At 37.0% G+C, this 22,383-nt stretch overlaps 1 protein-coding gene across 1 annotated transcript; it reads right to left on the reverse strand.

The window, feature by feature from the left end:
- Window positions 1–4,096: 4,096 nt before the first annotated feature.
- LOC108989576 (AAA-ATPase At2g46620-like) lies at window positions 4,097–6,200 on the reverse strand. Its single transcript, XM_018963229.2, has one exon. The coding sequence runs from the start codon at window positions 5,791–5,793 to the stop codon at window positions 4,309–4,311; it is 1,485 nt and encodes a 494-aa protein (XP_018818774.1). The 5' UTR covers window positions 5,794–6,200; the 3' UTR covers window positions 4,097–4,308.
- Between the last annotated feature and the right edge of the window lie 16,183 nt (window positions 6,201–22,383).

A 22,383-nucleotide genomic window follows, 5' to 3' on the forward strand; every position in this document is an offset into this window, starting at 1 on the left:
TCAAAGGCTGCAACCATTATTTCCAGGCCCGGCTTTATGTTTCGATAAGCAAAAGGAGGCCCAACTAATCTATGCATATCACCTCCATCTTTTTACCATCAAAAAATCTACACAATCTCTTAAGACAAGTTTGGGAAGTGGGATAAAAATTTTATATTTTATTTTAATGTTTAAAATATTATATTTTAATATTATTATTATATTAAAATTTAAAAAAATTGAATTGAGATTTGAAAAAGTTGAATTGTTTATTATATTTTGTATGAAGATTTGAAAAAAGTGTAATGATGAGATGAAAATTTTGTGTCTCATCCCATCCCCCAAACCTGACCTAACTATTCACACAATCTCTACACACCACATTTTTTTTAATTTTTATTATTTTTTTCTTTTATCAAATATTTAATATATGAATAATGAATAGAAAATTTGAATTAGTTTAAAAATAATAAATTCAAAAAAAATAAAAAATAAAAATAAAAATTTTTAAAAAAAAAAGTAATGTGTGGAGAATGTGAGATTGTGTAGCATTCCTCTTTTACTATTTCGAAAAGAGTTATTCTACTCAGTAATATCATATATGTGGCTATTTATTTTTTATCTTTTTATTTTTTTGCTTAATAGGTGTTTGTATATATATGACTGCTTAATAGAATATTTCTTTCAAAAGAATTATTCTACTAGGCAGTTTTACACCATACATTTGGTCTTTATTTTTTTTAGAGTTTTACTATTCATAAACCATACATACCACACACACCATAATTTTTTAAATTTTTTTTTAAACTTTTTTTATTTTATTCTTCTTAAAACAATTGAATTCTTCTACTCATCATCCATATACCACATATTTGGTAAGAGAAAAAATTAAAAAAAAATAACAAAAAAGGTGGTGTGTGGTGTGTAAGGCTTATGAATAGAATTTTTCTTTTTTTAATCTTTTTATTTTTTTTTCCTCAGCAAGTGTGTGGTGTAGGGCTACTGAATAGATTTAATTCTTTTAGAAGAATTTATATACTTAGCAGTCTTGCACCACACATCTACTGATGTGGGTTTTTATTTTATTTTTTTATCCTTTTATTTTTTGAAATGCTACTTATCATCCTCACACCACACACCAATATGTGATTTTTTATTTTTGTTCTTTTATTTAAACACACATATTTACACATAAATATGCATGTGTTTAAATAGATGGAAAAAAAGACAAATCACATGTTCGTGTGTGGTATAAGAGATGATGAGTATAACTATTCTTTATTTTTTTCTCCTCAGCAGGTGTGTGGTGTAAAACTTCTAAGTAGAATTTTTCTTTCAACAGAGTTCTTCTACTCAGCAATTTTACACTACACACCTACTGATGTGGGTCTTTATTTTTTTTCTCTCAGCAGGTGTGGTGTAGGACTTCAGGCTAGGTTTGGATATAAAGATAGTTTCAACTCATCTCAACTCATTTCATCTAATCATTATAATTTTCTCAAATTCTCATACAAAATCCAATAAACAATTCAAGTCTTTTAAATTTTAAAATAATAATAATATTAAAAAATAATATTCTAATAATATTTTATTCAATTTTTAACTTTCATTTTAACTCATCTCATTTTAATTCACTATCCAAACCTCACCTAAACATAATTTTTCTTTCAGAAACCTATGAGTAATAAAATAAACAAATTTTGATCCAAGAATATTCACCAGCTGCCATCCACAATTATAACATCTTGGATAGCATGTTGTAGCCAATGCTACTAAGGGCAGGTTTGGGAGTGGGATAAGATACAAAATTCTCATCACATCTCATCTCATCATTATATATTTTTCAAATCTTCATATAAAATATAATAAACAATTCAACTTTTTTAAATTTCAATTCAACTTTTTCAAATCTCAAAACAATAATAATACTAAAACATAATATTTTAAACACTAAAACAAAACACAAAATTCTCATCTCACCCCCCAAACCTGCCCTAAAAGTAATCTTTTTACAACAGTCATATGCAGGGATTTTTATGCTTTTTGAGCCATTCACACGTAATGACATTTATACTAGAATCTCCAAAACCTTTTGGACAAGTAAGTATTACTATAAAAATTAGATAAAAATATCTATATGATACAAATTAAAATAAATAATCCATGTTGTATAAATAACATAATAAAAATAGAAAAAGTAGCCTCCTCTTATTTTCTTTGTATGTTGGCCATCAAGCCAGTCATAAATATGCAAATTATTTAGGGTTGTTACCCGCCCGCATTAACCAGCTCTCACATATCTCTGAACGAGTCTTTTTTGTTTTCATCATCCAACCCCTCTACATGCAGACGGGATGACTGGCTCATGGTTGTTAGGCTAGCCATGGGCCTCAATGGGCCATTGGTGAAGGTGAGATGGAGAAAAGAGAGTTAGACAAAAAGTCGAGGAGAAAGAGATGACGACATTGGCGAGAAGAGAAATGGAGAAAAGAGAGTGAGACAGAAAGTCGAAGAGGAGAGATGGCAACCAAGAGTTGAGAGAGAAACAGGTTTGAGAGGGTTTTGAGGGAAAGATGGGAATGGATGTTTGGAACCCAAAACAACGTTGTTTTGGAGGTTTTTTAACTTTTCAAAACGAAATCATTTTATTTAATTTTTCTTTAATAAATGTAATATAATATTTGTTTATATATTATATTATATTATATTATATTATATATATATAAGTGGGCGAGTTGGGGCAGTATTCCACAAGACACCCGTCCCTACTTTTTCTTAGGGGCTGGTGTCCGTCTTGCCACCCTAGCTAGTGCCGGTGGTCTACCTATCAGTCCTAGTTGGGGTCCAGGCGAGTCTACTAGGTGAGCCAAGTACAGATATCCAGCCAACACCCATATATATATATATATATATATATATATAGTTTAGTCCAATTTTTTTAAAAGGAAAATTCAGATGCAACATTCATTATTTCATACAGAATGTTAACAGGTGCAAAAAATACTCTCGAAAACCAGAATCGAAAAGGTTCATACAAAGTCAAACTTTCAAAATCCTTTGTTTACTACACAAGAATAACTAAGCTAATATGATCTATAAGTAGAGTCTCTAAATTATATAAAATATTAACATGAAGATTTAACTTACATTTATATTGGAATTAATTAAAGCCTAAAACACTATAGTGAGGTGGTTAGAGAGATTTACATTGTAGTAAAATAAAGTGATGTTGAAAGTTGTCCAAAGTTTTTTAGAGAGAGACTCATCATTCTCTTTAGAAAACTCAATTTTAGTGAGAGCCGTTGCCGAACACCCTCCTCTCCTTCTCCTTTCCATTTCCGCATTGTGTATACACTTTAAATGTAGTGTTTTTTCTCTCCTCCCTCCACCAGTTCGATTTTGGTCAAATATGTTGCTATCCGGCCGCCATTTGCCTACACGCGCCCCACCACCTCATTTGCCATCTGCCGATCTGCTGGGACGAAGTAGAGTTGTGCCAAAATGATTGGTGCGTGGACCTCATGCGTAGTGCACCGCACATCGACGACTACATGCATCATACTAGCAACTTCTCCAGATCTAGGTCACCCCATCTCCATCCCACCGACACGTGGCTAACACGCGCCATCACAGGAGCGCAGGAATGCATATGTTCATAGGTCATAGATCAGTCCACCCGATGTCGTGTTTTCTTCTATGTTAACTTTTTCCCTAACTGATAATCTCGAAGAATGGACTGTGGATCTCTCCAAAAATTATCTCAAAATAACAAACAGCAGTGCACCCGCCACTCTCAACGCTTTTAGCGGAGGTTTCACCACTACCAGCAATGGTTCCATTGTTTGCAAATTTTTGCGAATAGCTTATTATCGTCTTTTAAACGACATTCTTTTTATAGAACATGGGTGAAGACCAAGAAATTGATCGTAAAAACTCTTTTTTCTTTTTTTTATCCACCACTTTGCACTATTGTTATTGTTCCGAGGTGTTTATTGGGAAACCCCACCTCCTCCTCATGTATTATTTTTTCTAATTTATAAAGAAGTTTACTTGCTTGTTTAGAAAAAAAGTAAAAAATAAATAAATAAAGTGATGCTAAGTACACATGTTATTTGAAAAAAAGTAAATTTCATTCTTACTATTTTTTAAGTGAATCTGTTCTTTAAAGAGAATGCACATATAATTACATACAAATCATTAATCTGTTTTACATGTGTGCTTAAACAAAAACTAAAAACGAAAAATAATTAAGTCACGGGTTCAAATCCCGTACAACGAAGGGACCAGATTGATTGCAACCAGCAAATCATATACCGTGGGTTTAAAGTTTTAAACGTCGTGTCCGTGTCGTGAGCCTTCCTTCTCGCCCGAACTCAAATCTAATGACTCTTTTCTTCTGCTTCCCATCTTCAATAGTCCGTACAGTTTTCGGAACTCTCTCACCGTGTGAACGCTTTCCCGACAAATCACCCCTGCCGGTTCACCCGCTTCATCCCCGGATCGACCCGACCCACTCCCACTCAAACCCGGAACGGCCGTACCATCATTAGTAGTACCGTTCGCTTGCAGTGCCGTGATGACCGATTTCAATGCCCGCGTCGGCGAATTCCGGTTCGAAATCATGATCTCGCCGATCTCGGCGTGACTCAGACTCGCGCCGGTTTGAAAGATCTCCTCCACCTGAGGGAACAGCTTGTGATCCTTCACTCCCAGGTAGGTACTCGCCAAACTCTTAAACGCAGAGAAGCAGTTACAGGAGGGGAATTCGATGTGTACGTCGATCCTCCCGGGCCTCATGATCGCTGTCCGATCACCTAGGTCCTTCCCGTTGATTGTGAACACCATCACACACTCTTCGCCGCAGCACGATACAACTCCGTCCATGAAATTTAGCATCCCCGACATGCTCACTGCCGTCGCACTCGTACGTTTCCCGTCGAAAAACCGATCGAGATCCTCAATCACGATCAGCGACTTGCTCGTCGTTTGCAACAAGAGCGTCTTCAGTTCCGAGTCGTCCGAGACCTTGGACATGTCAATATCGTACACGTCGTAACAAAGGAGCCTCGACATTGCCGCGACGAAGCTGGTTTTTCCGGTGCCGGAAGGACCGTACAGCAAATAACTCCGTTTCCAGACGCGGCCCAATCTGTGGTAATACTGTTTAGACTTGAGGAACTGCTCGAGATCGGACCTCACCTTGTTTTTCAAGTCGTCGTCCATCACCACCGTGTCGAAGCTCGCCGGGTGCGTGAAAGGGATCGATCTCCACCGCGCATTTCCTCGCTCCAAATTCATGTACAATCTAGTTTCCTTCTTCCTCTGCTCGATCTCGTCCGTGACCGAGAGGATATGCTGCAGGTACTGTCTCAAGACTCTACGCTTATCGTTTCTCCTTATCTTTAGCACGTAGGATCTAGTACTACTGCTGCTGCTGCAGCTTCCACCATCGTCTCTTTCCGATTCGTTCGTCCACGAAACTCTTGCACTAAAAAACTTGTCGTAGACGATCTGTTTGGAATCAAAGTGGAGAAAGATCTCGCTGGGTTTGGAACCGGAGAGCAGGTTGAGGTTCGTAAGATGGGGATCGTCGAGGGAGGCTAAGGAATTAAGGTAAACAGAAACCTTGCGGTAGAGTTGGTTTTCTTGGTAGTACTCGTTGTACTGTGGGATTTTGTAAGACTGGTAAACGTGAAACCAATCTTCGAAGCATCGCCACCATTTCGAGAAAATGGCAAGTATAGAGGTTTTGAGCAAGAATCTAAGAATTATCAAAGAAGAAACGATGGCGAAGAATAAACCCAGAAACATCATATATATATATACACACACACACACACTGAATAGTTGATAGAATCAAGATAGAGAGATCAACTATGAAGAAAAACAGTGATTTAGATGCAAAGTTTGAGACTTTGGAGAGTGTGGTTAGGTATAAAACTAGTTTGGATCATGAGATAGGCAAGAAACGAGGAAGATGGGGAAGTGGTTGAGGAGAATGAAAACATGGAGCATGAGAATTAATGGGGGTTGTACTGTTTATAAGGGAATATTCACGGCCGGCTGGATGGGGCAAGTTTAATTAATGACTTGGATGGTCAAAAGTGGGGGGGAGTTCTGTTTTGGTTGCTTGGCTGGTGGCTGTGAATGTATGACTATTGTAGTTGTACTGACTATATTAAATGAAGTAAGGGGATGATCATTCAATGGCCTTGACCATAGATGAGATATTTGTGTTTTTTAGTACTTTCATTCGAAACTTTCTAAAAATGCATACTATTTATTTATAATTTTATTTTTAAAGAATAAATAATAATTACGTAAAATTTAAAACTGAATATCATTAAAAAACTCAAATTTAAAATACACTCAATATAAGATGATGATATTTAAGGTGTATAATAATTATGTTTATTATTCTTGCTTTTTAATTATATAATTGGGTGATCCATGTTGTACATTCAGGAAGTTGCTCACATTTGATAAGAAAAAAAAATTAAAAAACATTATGTGTGAAATGTGATATGAAGATGATGAATAGAATTTTTCATACACATATTATATGGATATCTATTTTAGTATTTTTTTTCCCTTAAAATTGAATGCTGTAATTTGAATGAGTTATGTGTTTTTGTAAATCCTTTTAGTTAAAAATAAATAAAATACTATTTATTAATTGACGTGTCGTGTTTTTACCTCTTCTATATCATTAATGTGTTTTGTTGTGTCACTTTCAAATAAATTTGTTGTTTAAGAAATTAGGGGGCATGCAGAATATATAATAAGATGTCGGAGTATATTTAAAATCAAGACGATTTCTCTTTTGTTTTAATTAATAGAAATTAAAATGCTAAACTACTGTTGAATTACTAATTTTGATGTTGGGTCAACAGGACCAGTTTGGAGGAGTAGAGACGAAAGCTTCGTTTGATTGATTAAATCATCTCAACTCATCTCAAATCATCATTACAACTTTTTTAAATTTCAACATAAAATATAATAAACAATTTAACTTTTTCAAATCTCAAAATAATAATAATATTAAAAAATAATATTTTATTATCTCAACTCAACTTAATTTAACTCACTTCAACATCCAAACACAACCGAAAAAATGGCAAATGGAGCCATTACTCCATAACAAAATGCTTTTGCTATATAATTAAAATGAATTACAAACAATTAGAATGTGCCTAATTAATCCAAGTGTTTGCTTCCATATCAAGTTTGGATGTGACATTCTACTCATTAAATTTGAAGTGTTATATTTATGGAGCGGTAATCTTTTTAAAAGTAATATTTTATTATGAACTGTTATAACTTTTAAGTTTCATTTTTTTCTTACATATAAAGATATAAATCGATTCAAGTCTTCATCCAAATGTATTATTTCAATCTTTATATTGTTTCGTCAAATAAATCGCTCTATAAACCGTTTTCCATTATAAAATCCGATCTCTCTAAATCTCTCTTCTTCATACACGACGTACACAACAATTTGCTTATTGCGCGGATAATAGGATCGTATATATAATACTTTAATCATAAAGAGATTCTATAAAAATATATTTATAAATTAACGTGATTTAATGTAATATATTAAATTGTAAAGTTACTAACTTTTATTATAAAGTAGATATATGAGTGATTTGGATTCAAAGATGAATTGAAATGGTTTGTGAGTAATAAAACAAAAGTTGAATTATTTATTATATTTTGTGTGAAAATTTAGAAAAGTTATTTTGAAATTTAAAAAAGTTGAATTGATTATTATATTTTGTGTGGAAATTTGAGAAAGTTGTAATGATGAGATGAGATAAATTGAGGTGGGTTGAGATGGGTTACGAATACAAACGAGACCATAATGTATCACATGTCTTTTATTAATTTTTTTTTTATGTATGTAGCACGTACCTATTTATATATATATATATATATATATATATAGAGAGAGAGAGAGAGAGAGAGAGAGAGGTTTGATCGCTTGGCACTCAAAACTCGAAAGCCACCACATTGGTTGCTCCGTTTGAAGTTGGTAGCTTTGAACAAGTAAACTCAACTTTTCATGTTTTCAACGTTGCATATTCTTTTTCTATTCGTCTTTTTAGTTTTACGCAGTCTCTACGTACCTAACCATTGAAAGTTTGGTCACTTCCTTTAGTTCCTTATCTACAGCTGAGCGTTTTGGCCATTACCACTTACCAGATTGGATAAACACTCCAATAAATATTCTATTATCGTACATATGGTAGATATAAATTTAAGCCATGCAAGTTGAGAACCACTTTTAAAAGGTAGAGTTTTTCATATAATATCAATTTTTTAAAAGATGTTATGCGATATTTGTACACTCTAAACTTTAAAAAAATATATTGAAGGCAAGATATCCACCCGTGATAGGTGGGGTTGCCGGATTCGGGTACCCGTCCAGCACCCCTAAAATCAACCACATACTTTGCAGTGCCCGCTTAGCTACTAGATATAACGAAAGCAACATGCATCCTGTGGTGAATCGTTGTTCATATTTTCTCTTTCTTCTTTTATGCAATCCTCGTCGACATTGCATACTTTCTTTTTTTTTTCACAATGCCAATTTTACATTTTTAAGGTTTAAACACCAACAGGAAGATTGGAAAGAAATCTCACGTGATGTCTCCATTATAGTCATCATGTATTAAATAAAGTACGTGGTTGGCTGCATATATGCATGGTTCTTAATTTGGGACTTTAAACCCCACAAACAGTATTATCAATCATATTGTACTGCACACTATCTATAAAGAAGTAATAGAGTTACAAATTGCATTGAGAACCTTAAAAGAGCAAATGGGCAATGATCAAGAGCGACTGACTTAAAAGTCTTGATAGTCAAAAAAGAAAATCATCTAAAAATAATACATATCCAAAAAATAATATTTACAGTCATAGAATATGTAAATGCCGTACAATTTTTTTTTAAAAAAATGAATAATTACTGAACCCACATAAACAAACTAATTTTTTTAATAGTGAATCTCATTATTTTTCAAAATGATTGTCCGGTACTTACACATTCTACGACTGTATGTAACATTACCCACTATTGTTCTCATTTGAATATAATGGATTTTTGGTTGTTAGAATGCATAGCGGAAAAATACCTCAAGCTCAGTTTAAAGAATTGCTCCACAAGTTTTTCCAGATTGATAAACTCCAAGCGTTTCCTCTTAGTGGCGAAAGTGTACTACGTAGTATGAAACTAGAGTAACACTTAACAAATCCACAGCCTAAGTATTTTATCAAGAGAGAACAAAAAAAAAAAAAAAGAGAGAGTCTTTTTCTATTTTTCAGATAGTGCCAAAAATACAATTGAGGAGGACTATATATAGTCCTCCTATGCACGGCTAGCCTTAAAGGCCAGCCTTCAATTGTTTCATGGAACGGCAGTAACGCATGGCTTTAAGCCATGCGTTACAAGCAGGAGGGGGTCAGCCCCACTTGGGCGCCCCTCCATCTAATATCTCCCACTCACACACAGTGGGCATGACCCCAGGTCAGCATCTCTCTAATGTTCTCAATCTTGTTCATACAAATAAATAGGCCGTGCGACCACCAAGCACATCTGTAGAAAGGAGGGAGTACATACACCAAATCTCTCCCAGAGAAGACCAGCATAGTAACATCCCTAACGTGTCTGGTCATGTCCTAGACTTATTCGATCGCATCAAGATCAAGCATTTTCGAACCCTCTTGAGTTTAAAAACTCAGAACAATGCTTGACTACCTCCAAATATTTCAATGTGTTCACAACCTTTAGCCGCTACCGAGATGTAGCGTCATTTGTATGACGTCAGCAAATACTATCGAAGATACGATATTTAATAGTCTTCCCTTTACACTCATATCACTCAATTTTGGTCGAACTGCTTTCCCAACAATGTCTCTTTAGACCGTATCAATCATGGCCATAGACAGCATGCCAAAGTAGCAAACATCACAACCTCCATCTCGTGACATAGTTAAAAGTAAAGGACATTTTTTTAAGAAATGAGACTCACACAGTGAGAAAGAGGGAAACATTTTACTCACTTACTCATATGGTCGGATAAGCGCATATAGTATGAAACACAAGTTACGGTGGATTTCTCTTTCTCAAAGAGCATATGTCTATATCAACACCGTACAGATCTCAGTCTAACCGCTCCTTAAGCGTCTAACCCGAATTCCTCAATTTGTACGTCTCCAAGGCGTCAAAGAGGAACTCGCATCTGGCTTACTACAGGCTACATGGATGGTGGGGTAACCCATGCATAGTCCTATCAATGGACCTCATCTTAGCTCCCACTAAGGCGACATAACTTTGTGTCAACCAACTTATCCCTTTGGACAAGTACCTAGGGACACAATGTCTCATCTCTACTCGCTACTTAAGCGCTAGAAGCGATCGCTCGTGTGAGTGAGCCGATCTAAGCCTGTTGACATATCTTGTGTATGTGTATTAAAAGCAATACGATAAAGACAAGAACTGAATCATATTGTATTAATATCCCAAAGGAAATGTTACATCTTTATGTCATTTGAAACACAAATTACATTTATAGTCTACGCAGTCCTAGATTCCTAACATGAGCCTCAAAGATATCTCTTGCTATAGGCTTCGTTAAGGGATTAGCAACCATGCGACTCGTAGAAAGATGTTTCAGAACCACTTCCTTTTGCGCTATCATGTCTCTGATATAGTGATATTTGATATCTATGTGTTTGGTTCTTCCATGATACTTTGAGTCATTAGCATATGCGAGAGCTGCCATGCTATCGCAGAATATTGTCACCGGATCTGATGTATCCGTGCCAATATCTAAATGCTTGAGGAACCTCTATAACCAAACAGCTTCTTGAACTGCTGCAGAACATGCTATGTATTCTGCCTCCATGGTGGATAACGCTATACAAGGTTGTTTCTTGCTGCTCCATGTAATGGCGCCTTGGTTGAGCAGAAAGACATACCCAGTGGTTGATTTGCGCTCATCTAGGTCGCTGCCCCAATCGGCATCACTGTAACCTCTTAGCTGCAAATCTGAACCCTGATAGCACAGCACATAGTCCGCAGTTCCCTTGAGATATCGCATAATCCTTTTGACCGCTTTCCAGTGAGCTAGTCTGGGGTTTGATTGGAATCTACTCACTAAGCCAACTGCATAGCATATGTCAGGCTGAGTACACATCATTGCGTACATCAGACTACCCACAACATTAGCATAAGGGACACGGGTCATCTTTTCTTTTTCTTTTTGAGTCTTAGGACACATCACTTTAGACAAGTTCTCGCTCCTTGCAACAGGGGTGTCAATGGGTTTACATCCATTCATTAGAAAGCGCTCGAGGACTTTCTTTATGTAAGTCTGTTGAGACAAACACAAAAGTCTCTTTGAGCGATCTCTGTAGATCTTAACTCCCAGAATGTATTCTGCCTCACCCATATCCTTCATCTCAAAATTGAAGGATAACCACTCTTTTGTGGCGACTATCAACCCTTTATCATTTCCAGCTAGTAGTATGTCGTCAACATATAATGACAACATAATGAAACTCTTCTTAGACCTTTTGACATAAACACAATGATCCTCTGTGATCATCGTAAACCCATTCGAGAGAATGACTCGATGGAATCTGAGGTACCATTGTCTAGATGATTGTTTTAGGCCATATATAGATCGTTTGAGCTTGCACACTTTGCGCTCTTGACCTTTGACCACAAAACCCATTGGTTGATCCATATAGATCTCCTCATCTAGTTCTCCATTGAGAAATGCTGTCTTAACGTCCATCTGGTAGAGTTCCAAATCCATGTTTGCCACTATAGCTAGAATCAGGCGAATTGAGGCAAACCTCACCACTGGTGAAAAAGTCTCCTCATAGTCTATACCCTCCTGTTGGGTATATCCTTTCGCCACTAAGCGAGCTTTATACTTATGTATTGATCCATCCAACTTGCGTTTGACCTTAAGAACCCATTTGTTCCCAATAGTCTTACACCCTATTGGTAGATCAACCAGATCCCAGACCTGGTTGGTCTTCATAGACTCAATCTCATCATTAAGAGCTTTCATCCCCTCATCTTTAGTAGAAGATGAGAGAGCCTCATAAATTGTCCTAGGCTCGTCATCATCATGCAGAGCTACCATAAAAGCTTCCCCTTCAATCTCAAAACGACGACGGGAAACACTTTCACGTGTGCTTCTACGCGGCTGAGGTTGTTGTGATTGATTGACAAGTGATGTGCTCCCACTCGGATTCAAATAATTTGTAGGAGCTTGAATAATTTCTTCCTCATTCTCAACTAAATTCCTTGGACCACTTTCCTCTTGTTCCACAATCTCATGAAGTTCTAAACTCCTATCAACCTCACCTCTACTTGGAAACTGATCTTCAATGAAATCCACATCTCGTGACTCAATCTCAATCACACTTCCATCAGATTGTTCACCTATTAATACATACCCTTTAGAGTGTTCTGAGTACCTTATAAAGATACACTTCTTCCCTCTAGGGCCTAACTTCCCATACTTATGAGAAAGATTGTAACAAAACCCGTTGAACCCCATGGCCGCAAGTTACTCAAATTGGGTTTCTCGCCGGTCTATAGTTCATATGGGGTGGAAGTTACTGATTTGGGGGGCACTCGGTTAAGAATGTAGGCAGCAGTCAAAAGTGCATCCCCCAAAAAAAATTGGTAGGTTTGCTTGCGCTGTCATTGACCTAACCATCTCAAACAGTGTTCGATTTCTCCTTTCTGCCACGCCATTTTGCTGCGGCGTACTCGGCATCGTCAACTGTCTTTTGATTCCTTTTTCATCACAGAGCCTTTTAAATTGCTCAGAGAGATATTCTCGTCCTCGGTCAGTTCTTAGAGCTTTTAAACTCTTGTCTAACTGATTCTCAACCATTCTTAGATATCGCCTAAAGCATTCCAATGCTTCAGACTTATGGGAGATTAAGTAGACATGACCGTAACGTGAAAAATCATCTATAAATGTGATGAAGTAGACACCTCCGTGTCTTGCCCTCACACTAATTGGACCACAGATGTCTGAGTGGACTAATTGCAGTGAAAAAGATGCCCTTGTGACTTTTCCAAACAGTTTTCTCTTAGCTTTTCCCATTAGACAATGTTCACATGTGGGCAAGATGACCTTAGCGAGATTGCCTATTAGGCCTTCTCTAGCTAACCTAGTCATTCTATCTTGCCCTATATGGTCAAGCCTAGCATGCCATTTATATAAATCAAAATTATCAGATGTAGAAAGAAAAGCAATAGACTCATTTATATTTGAATACTCTAAATTCAAAATCATAAAACCGTCTTGAAGAAAAGCATTGCCATAAAACACACGGCCCAAATGAAAAGAAACATAATTGTTTTCAAAAACAATTTGAAAACCAAGTCTTAATAAAGTGACTACAGAAAGTAAGTTTCGTCGGATCTCGGGAGCGTATAGCACATTGTGAAGGAAAAGAGTGCGGCCACCCCGCAAGTCTAGTTTGTACGTACCAAGTCCCAGTACCTCCACGCTAGCTCCATTCCCCACCTTGATATCACGACTCCCAGCTGGAATCCGGCGATACTCAACAAATCCGACTCTGTCTCGCGCTATGTGTTCGGTCGCTCCTGAATCAACAGTCCACACAGGATAGGAGTGAGCAACCATCACATGGCTAGTTACAAAAACAATACGAGAAAAGTCAGAGTGTACCTTCTTCGGCTCAGTGCAGTCACGAGCGAAGTGGCCATTCTTTCCACAGTTGAAGCACTCTAATTTCAACTTGTTCTTCCCGCGCTTGCCCCTCTTGCTGCGCTGAGAAGTTCCTAACACCTTCTTAATTTGTCCAGCAGCTACCCCATTCTTGGACTTCTTGCGCTTAGGCCTTGATGCCTTACGCGAACCAGAATCAGCCACATAGGCCGTGTGATTGGGCTTGACAGCCTCTAGGCGCTCAGCCTCCAATTCCAAGTGACACGAGACATCATCAAAGTCTTTGATATTCTCGTTATGCGTCAGGTTCTGGCTCATATTCTCCCAAGAATTCGGCAGTGATCTTATCACTGCCTGGACTTGCTGTTCATCAGTCAGGTTGTTTCCTGCCGACTTAAGTTCGCGGATCATGATTGACATAGCCCTAAGATGCTGCTTCATCGTGTGGTCAGAGTGCATCTTATAGGAGTCAAACCTCATGGTTAACCCACGCAACCTAGTGGCTGAAGTTTCACCAAACTTCAATTTCAAAGCCTCCCACATGTTTTGGGCAGTGTCATAGATCTCAAACTCACACATTAGATCATTGTGCATGTTGCTTAACATTATTATGCGCGCGCACCAACTTTTCTTAGCCCATTGAGTATAGGCTAGTTGATCTATTTTGTGTTGTTCCGAGATCCCTTCCTCGGGCTGAGTAAGGGAGTGAGATAAGGCCTCCAAGACCTCTTGCTCATCTAAAACATATTGGATCTTGCGATGCCAAATGTCGTAGTTCTCCCCATCCAATTTCTCCTATTTGTTTAAATCGGCAACTATACTCTTGGATGCCATTTCACTACAATACGCAAAGCAGGGATATTACACACACACCTAAGAAATCTGCCGCGTCCATCCAAGTTAGAAAAAAAATAATTTAGACATGTCGCAAGATCGAAAAATCGCTAGGCTTCAGAATCATCTCTTGCGCCACAATATCCAATTATTAAATTTCTAACCTAATTCCAGCGCAAATTCAAAAAAAATATGGAAGAATTAATCATAAATCTCAACCATACTCCCACTATCTTAAGTAGTCATCTAGTCCTAGTCACATGTAAAGACATAACCTATTAAAATCGCAGTAACATTTTGGGCCAGTCTAGAAGGACAACTACTCCAACCACAGTAACCTGTTGGGCCAGTCTACAAAGATGGTTCATATAAGATCATTACAGTCCATTTTTCTTGTTCCATCAGTGCATTTACAGTTTTTACTGGGGTCACTGTGGGCCAGTCTAAAAAGGCCCAACCTTGTTTTTTTTTATCTGTTTAAAAAAAAAAAAAAAGAGAGAGAGAGAGAGTCTTTTTCTATTTTTCAGATGGTGCCAAAAATACAATTGAGGAGGACTATATATAGTCCTCCTCTGCACGGCTGACCTTTACCTTCAATTGTTTTATGGAACGGCAGTAACGCATGGCTTTAAGCCATGCGTTACAAGCAGGAGGGGGTCAGCCCCACTTGGGCGCCCCTCCATCTAATATTGGTTGATAAAAAAGAAAAATTTTTATAATATAATTCGTGATCTTTCACTGCTATAATATTCAGCTTATAATTTTATATATAGATTCATGATTTTATGTAAAGAAGTATTTGAATCACATGCCTGTTGTCAAAGATATATATATTTTTTTTACATTTTTTTTTTTTAATTTTTAAGGACTTCCTTCCATGGGCTCGAAGCGTCAAGTACCAAAATATGAGGAAAACTGAATAACTTTTATAAAAAATCGTCCCACATCCGGCTGCTTAAAATAAGAAAAAAGTTTAAGTTTTCAACAGTTGTTCCCTAAATTTATTCAACAGCTCTCCAAACTTATTTATATTAATATTTTATTAATGAGTAGTTGATTGTAAAGAAAAATAAAATATTAAATAATAAATCAAGATTATTTAATAGAATAGAGAAAGAAAAGAGAGTTAGATGTAGAAATTAAAAAAAAAAAAACGAGTACTAGTTAAAATAGAAAAAGATGATTTTTAACTAAAATTTAGAGAAAAATTCGATCATCCAGATGTGGATACTCTCAGTGGAGTTTCTGCCATCTACCTTACAACATTATTAGTCGCAAACAATATAAACTTAGATTATGTTCTATTTTTTTCTCTAATATCATATAATAAAGTTAGGAGAAATTCTATTTGCAGTCTTGAGTGAAGGATTACGTGTGCAGTCTCATTGATGAATAGAGATAAAATAAAATAAAAAATCATTTTAAAAATGATATTATTGTAATTTTTATTTTTTAAAAATATAATTGTATGGACTTGCATGAGCAGTTCTCATTTAGGAATTGTATGTATATTAACTCATTAGTTAGTCATATTTCTATACTTTTTCTTGGATTTATTTTAGGCATTTCGAAAACGGTAAGATTGCTAATTTTATATTTTAAATAAAAAAACCTTTGATTTAATTAGATTAACTATATTAATTTAATAAGCTTAACTCAAATGTATATATTATTTACATTTTATTTAATAAAATCATCTAATCGGAAGAATGACATGCCTTTATAGGAATAATTTATACTTAATAATTTTTTTTTTAATAAAAAGATGGGCGTCACCTCCATTTATTTATAAAAACCCTCATTAAAGTGGAAAAATAGCCAAGAGTACAATTTCAACCCAAATAAGAAAAATCATCACCCAAATAAAAAGGAAATCATCACCCAAATAAAAAGGCTATTGACGAATATAAGGGATACCCCATCTATTCATGTGGACAAGCCCCTAAAAAATCTCCTAAAAACTCCATAGCCCGACCATTAATCCATTCTTTAACCAGAAAATCAACAACCATATTAGCCTCTCTAAAAATATAACACACTCGAGCGTTAACAGAAGTAATGAGGCTCATAGCTTCTTCCCAGAAATCCCACAAATACTAGTAATTACAAGACCCCGACATAAACCACCACACCACTACATTTGAATCAGATTCCACTAAAACATTCATTAAGCCAAGTTGATGACACAATCTCAAACCCTCTAGAAAAGCACAACACTCCACAACGGTATTTGTTGTATGTCCATAAGAATGTGCAAAACCCGCCAAAACATTTCCATTTTCATCCCAAATGACAGCTTCTCCACTCAACGTACCCAGATTCCCACAGAAACCACCATCAACATTCAGATTACAAAGACCAACAGGTCGTGACCACGCAACCAACCTTGGCAACTTAGAAATGACCGTCGCAATGGGACAACTTAATTTCCTTAGAATCCCTCTCTCTCTTGAACCCAACTTCTTTACCGGCCTCATTGTATTAAAAATTTGTACAATAAAATTTTTAACCAAGTGAACTATACCCCTCCAATCATACGACACATCTTCCATCCGAGTTGCACATCACACTCGACAAAGTACTGAGGAAATAATAATGGGAAGCACACCACGAAGCCAACCAACTTGAGAAGAGAAAGACGCACACAACCACCAACAATTCATAATCCCTTTCCAACATTAAACCTGGGATAACCGCACCCCCATCATTCCTGCAAAATAATCCCAAACTTTCCATGCCCCTATCCCATCACACAAAACATGATCTAAGGTCTCTATTTGAGAAGCATCACAACAAATGCACTTTGAGGCCATTTGAGCACCAACCAGTCGAACCCCCTCATCAATAGGAATTGTAAGACGATAAGCTCGCCAACACAAGAAAGTCATTTTCTTTGATAATTGTTTCTGCCAGAGCCACTTCTTCCATGGACACATTATATCGTGATGTCTGATTAAGTTCCATGCCGACTTTGTATTAAAACAACCATCTATTGAATGCTTCCAAATACAAACATCCCACCCCTCACATAGTTGGACTTGTGAATTTAGAACCCGTTCCACTAACTCACCATTCACCAAAGACCACAATTTCACCACATCCCAACCCGAGGAATTGATCAACAAAGACAATTTAATCCCAGGTTCGTCAACCTCTGCCTGCCCTTCTGCTAAAACACAATTTCCCAGCCAATTGTCATACAAAAAACTTAGATTGCCCTCACGAACCAGCCAACAAGAATTTCGTAAAACTTGAGGCATAACTCGCATAATGCTTCTCCAGAAACAAGACCCTTTGTTTGACCTCATTACCACCGAAAGATGAGAGTTTTCCAAATATTTTTCAGTGAAAAAATCAGACCAAAGAGAGCCACCAGATAACAACTTCCATGCAAACTTCATTAATAAAGAACTTTGTATCTCCGAAAGATCTTGAATACCCAACCCACCCTCCTCCACCAATAAGCAAATATTATGCCAAGAAACTCATTTCCTCTTCTTTCTGTCTGTGCTAGTACCCCAAAGAAAACTCGAAAAAATCAAATTGATACCTTTGATGGCCCCTTTCGGCAAATTTATCATTGACAGCAAATGAATTGGCATGCTATTTAAAATATGTTTTATAAGAACTATTTTTCTCCCAAAAGATAATAACCTACACTTCCAACCCGCAAGTTTTATTTTTTTTGGCCAACAATGGATCAAACTTGTATAATTTAACTCTTCCCACTAGCAAGGGCACCTCAAAATACGTACAAGGCCACGTCCCTTACTCAAAACCTCTTCACCTCTAGCTTCCTGGCATACGAAAAATTAGTAGAGAAAAAAATAGAAGATTTATGCGCACTTACAAGCTGTCCCGACATTCCTTCATAAGACCGAAGCACACTCATGAGATTTCGAATGGACTCCTTCCTACCATTAAAAAAAAACAGAAGATCATCCGCATATAAAAGGTGGCTAATTAAAGTACCTCCTTCAAGATTAAAAGCTTTAATACCACCTTCTTGAAATTATTTTTTAAGCATCTGAGATAAAACCTCCTCCGTTAGAATAAAGAGATACGACGACAAAGTATCTTCCTGATGAAGACCACGAGAAGGTTGGAAAAAAACCTTTCGAACTCGCATTTAACATAACTGAATAAACCAGAGAAGAAATCGAATTATAAATAATATTTCTCCATTCATTCGAAAATCTCAATCTCCTCAAAACCACCATAAAAAATCTCTAATTTACCCCATCGTAACCTTTCGCCATATCAATTTTGAGCATGACATTTCACCCCCCCCCCCCTTCGACGGACTTCCGATTCAGCCTCTGTACCAACTCTTGAGCAAGCGCAATATTATCAAAAAATTTACGACCACGAATAAAAGCCACTTGCTCCAAAGATATAATTTTTTTCAATATCGGTGCCAAACGGAAAACCATTACCTTTGCCATAATTTTATAAACCACCGAATACAAACTAATAGGCCGAAATTATGCAAACCATCTAGCACAACCACATTTGGAATCATGACAATATTCATTGTACCAAAAAAAGTCAGCAACGGTTTACCTTCAAAAAACTCTCTCGCCATGGCCAACAAATCCTGATTCACAATCTCCCAAGCAATCATGAAAAAACTAGCCGTATAACTGTCTAGAACCGGGCTACTATCCTGCGGTATGGACCACAATGCTGCCCGTACTTCCTCCATCAATGGTGGCGCACAAAGGCAACTGTTTTCCTACTCTGAAATCAACAGCATGAGCAAATCCAAAGCATTCTCATCAAAATCCACATTGGACGTGGTCAACAGCACCCTATAAAAATTAACAACTCCAACATGTACATCATCCATTGACTCCAAAGCTTGCCCATTGGAGTCAACCATACAAATATGTAGAATTATTGTAACTTATAATCAAAACATTTGTCTTTACCTCTTCCAATGTAGAAAATTTTATAGAGTTGTTAGCTAATTTTTGATTTGCATTTACATTTGGCTACAACAATGCTAATGCTCTCATCGAGTAAAATATAGCAGTGCAGGAATCATCAGCTTTGAAGAAAACTAGAAATTTATTGTTAATACCGAAAGCTTAATCGCATATTCCAGAATTCATGCTTTGAAAATTAAATAGAGAAATATTTTAGCTATAAAAAGATATCATAAAAGTAAACCTACAAACTGACGTGACTTAATGTGATATGTTAGATTGTAAAACTACTTTTGTTATAAAATAGATTTAACGTATCATATGAATCCATGACAGTTTATAAATTTACTTTTATGGGATCTCTTTATGTTGGCTGGTCTTGGATTTTTCTCAATCCCAAAACTAGCTTAAAAGGTGAGATTTTCCCTCACACTTATAAACTGATCATCAACTCTTTTCACAACTAGGGGTGTAAGGAGTTCGGTCCAGACTGGAAAAATCGACCGGACCGAACCAAAGTTGAGACTTTCCCCACATAATGTTTCGTTGATTTCTTCTCCATTCTCAAACTTCTCTCACTTCTCCCTACACTTTTCCCCTTCTCCATCACCCTAAAACTACCCTCACCCTAGCCAGAAAGCAAAACTAGCCACAAGCTTCGGCCTCTCTTTCAACTTCGTGTTGTGATTCTCAGCATTGCTTTTTGCCATATCGGTTAGGAAGATATGGGCTAGCATGTTCACCCAGGACACAGAGATTATAGCCTTAACATCTATGGTTTTGCCCATTATCCTTCTGAGAGGAACAACTCGGCCTAAACTGGGAGCCAATATCAACCTCAGCTGGTTGAGCTTTTTTAACTTCGAGTATGATTTCCAAGGACTTTGGCTTGGCCTTTTAGCCGCGCAAGGCTCATGCTATTCGTTTTGGCTCGAATCGATTGGGATTGCCAAGCCCAGAGAGCCAAAGAGCTGACTTGAGCTACCGTCACCATTGATGATGATGATGATAACCACGAAGACAAAGATAAGTTAAAGGACAAAAGTCAAGATTTTAGCAGTTCATTGGGTAATGTAGAGAGGAGCCATAATTCACTAGTTTGAGTTTTCCTCAAGATTTCTTGTACAATGGGGAATTCACGTAGGCGGTGTGTGGAAGTTGCGGGAGGGGGAGGTTGTATAGCTAACATCTACATATAATTCTAGTAAAATATTTTTTTAATGAATTAGTTATATAATCCAGGGAAAATGATGGATTGAAAATTTCGGTCCATACCCCCACGGACCGAACCAATTTACATCCCTAGGGACAACCCAACAATCTCCCCCTCACACATCGAGCCCTGGATCGGAGCAGTGGTAACCAGTTTCTCCTGCGGACTATTGGGTCTGAGACAATTGGTAAACTTGAGCTCTGATACCAATTGGTAAACTTCGAAAAGTAAGACATATTCCCGAGTTGAAGAAAAATCTCATCTCTGTAGGAAAAATTGACAATTGTGGCCACTCAATAATGTTGTCCGATAGCACGTGGAAGGTTACTAAAGGAGCAAGGGTGTTGGCTCGAGGTAAGAAGATTGGTACTCTGTACATGACATCAGGATCGAGGGACACCATCGCTACCACTATAGTAGATAGCACTGCAAAGTTGTGGCACTGCAGGCTTGGCCATATGAGTTAGAATAACATGAAAGAACTACTGTCGAAAGGTAAGTTACCAGAATTAAAGTCAGTTGATTTGTGTATGTGTGGAAACTGTATATTGGTAAAGCAGAAAAATGTCAATTTCTTGAAGAGTGGTAGAGCACTGAGATCAAGAAAGTTGGAACTCGTACACACAGACTTATAGGGGCCTTTCTCAGTGCCGTCTCTTGGAGGCTCCTAGTACTACGTCACGTTCATCGACGACCACAATAGGAAGGTACAGGTTTACTTTTTGAAATTAAAATCTACATGTTTGATATGTTCAAAAAGTGGAAAGTTCTAATTGAGACATAGACAAACCTGAAGCTGAAATGCTTGAGGTCTAATAATAGTGGAGAATACATTGATGGAGTGTTCAAGAAGTATTGTGTAGCTCACGGTATCAGAATGGAGAAGACCATCCCCGGGACCTCACAACAGAACGGTGTAGCTGAGCTCATGAATAAAACCATCAATGAGCGTGCTAGAAACATGAGGTTGCATACTGGGCTATCACCTACATTCTGGGCATAAGCAATTACTACTGTCTTTTACCTGATCAATCGAGGACCATAAGTTTCATTAGAGTCTAGACTACTTGAGGAGGCTTGGAGCGGAAAAGAGCTTAAACTTTCTCATCTCAAATTTTTTGGTTGTGTTTCTTACGTTTATGTTAATTCTTATGCTCGTAGCAAGTTTAAGGCCAAATAAAAAATATGTTACTTCATTAGCTATGAAGATGAGGCATTTGCTATCGATTCTAGGATGGGTAGAGTCGAAAAACCATAGGAACGTGATTTTCAATGAGAAAGTTATGTACGAGGACAGATCTGGTACAACAGTTGATGCGATTCCTCGGGAGTCTGAGTTTGTGAGCTTGAATGACTTTTTTTTTTTTTTGTAAGGGGACGACACTCCAATTTTATTGAAACCCTCACTTATGGTGGAAGAAAACTATGTAAACAAACTGGATACCTGAGGATTACATATAAACAAAACATACAAACGCAGATCAAAATAAATCCAAACCATATTATGAACATCCCAGCAAAATAAAACTATTATCTACTTCGAACATAAGGCAAGCCCCATCTATCTATACAAACCAGTCCTAAAAAACGTTCATGTCCAAAGTTATCTCCAACAAACTCCACAGAACGCCCCTTGGTTCCTTCCTTAGCCAAAAAATCAGTTACCATATTTCATTCTCTAAACACATGTTTCACT

This window comes from Juglans regia, chromosome 13, assembly GCF_001411555.2.
Source record: "Juglans regia cultivar Chandler chromosome 13, Walnut 2.0, whole genome shotgun sequence".
Taxonomy (NCBI): Eukaryota; Viridiplantae; Streptophyta; class Magnoliopsida; order Fagales; family Juglandaceae; genus Juglans; species Juglans regia.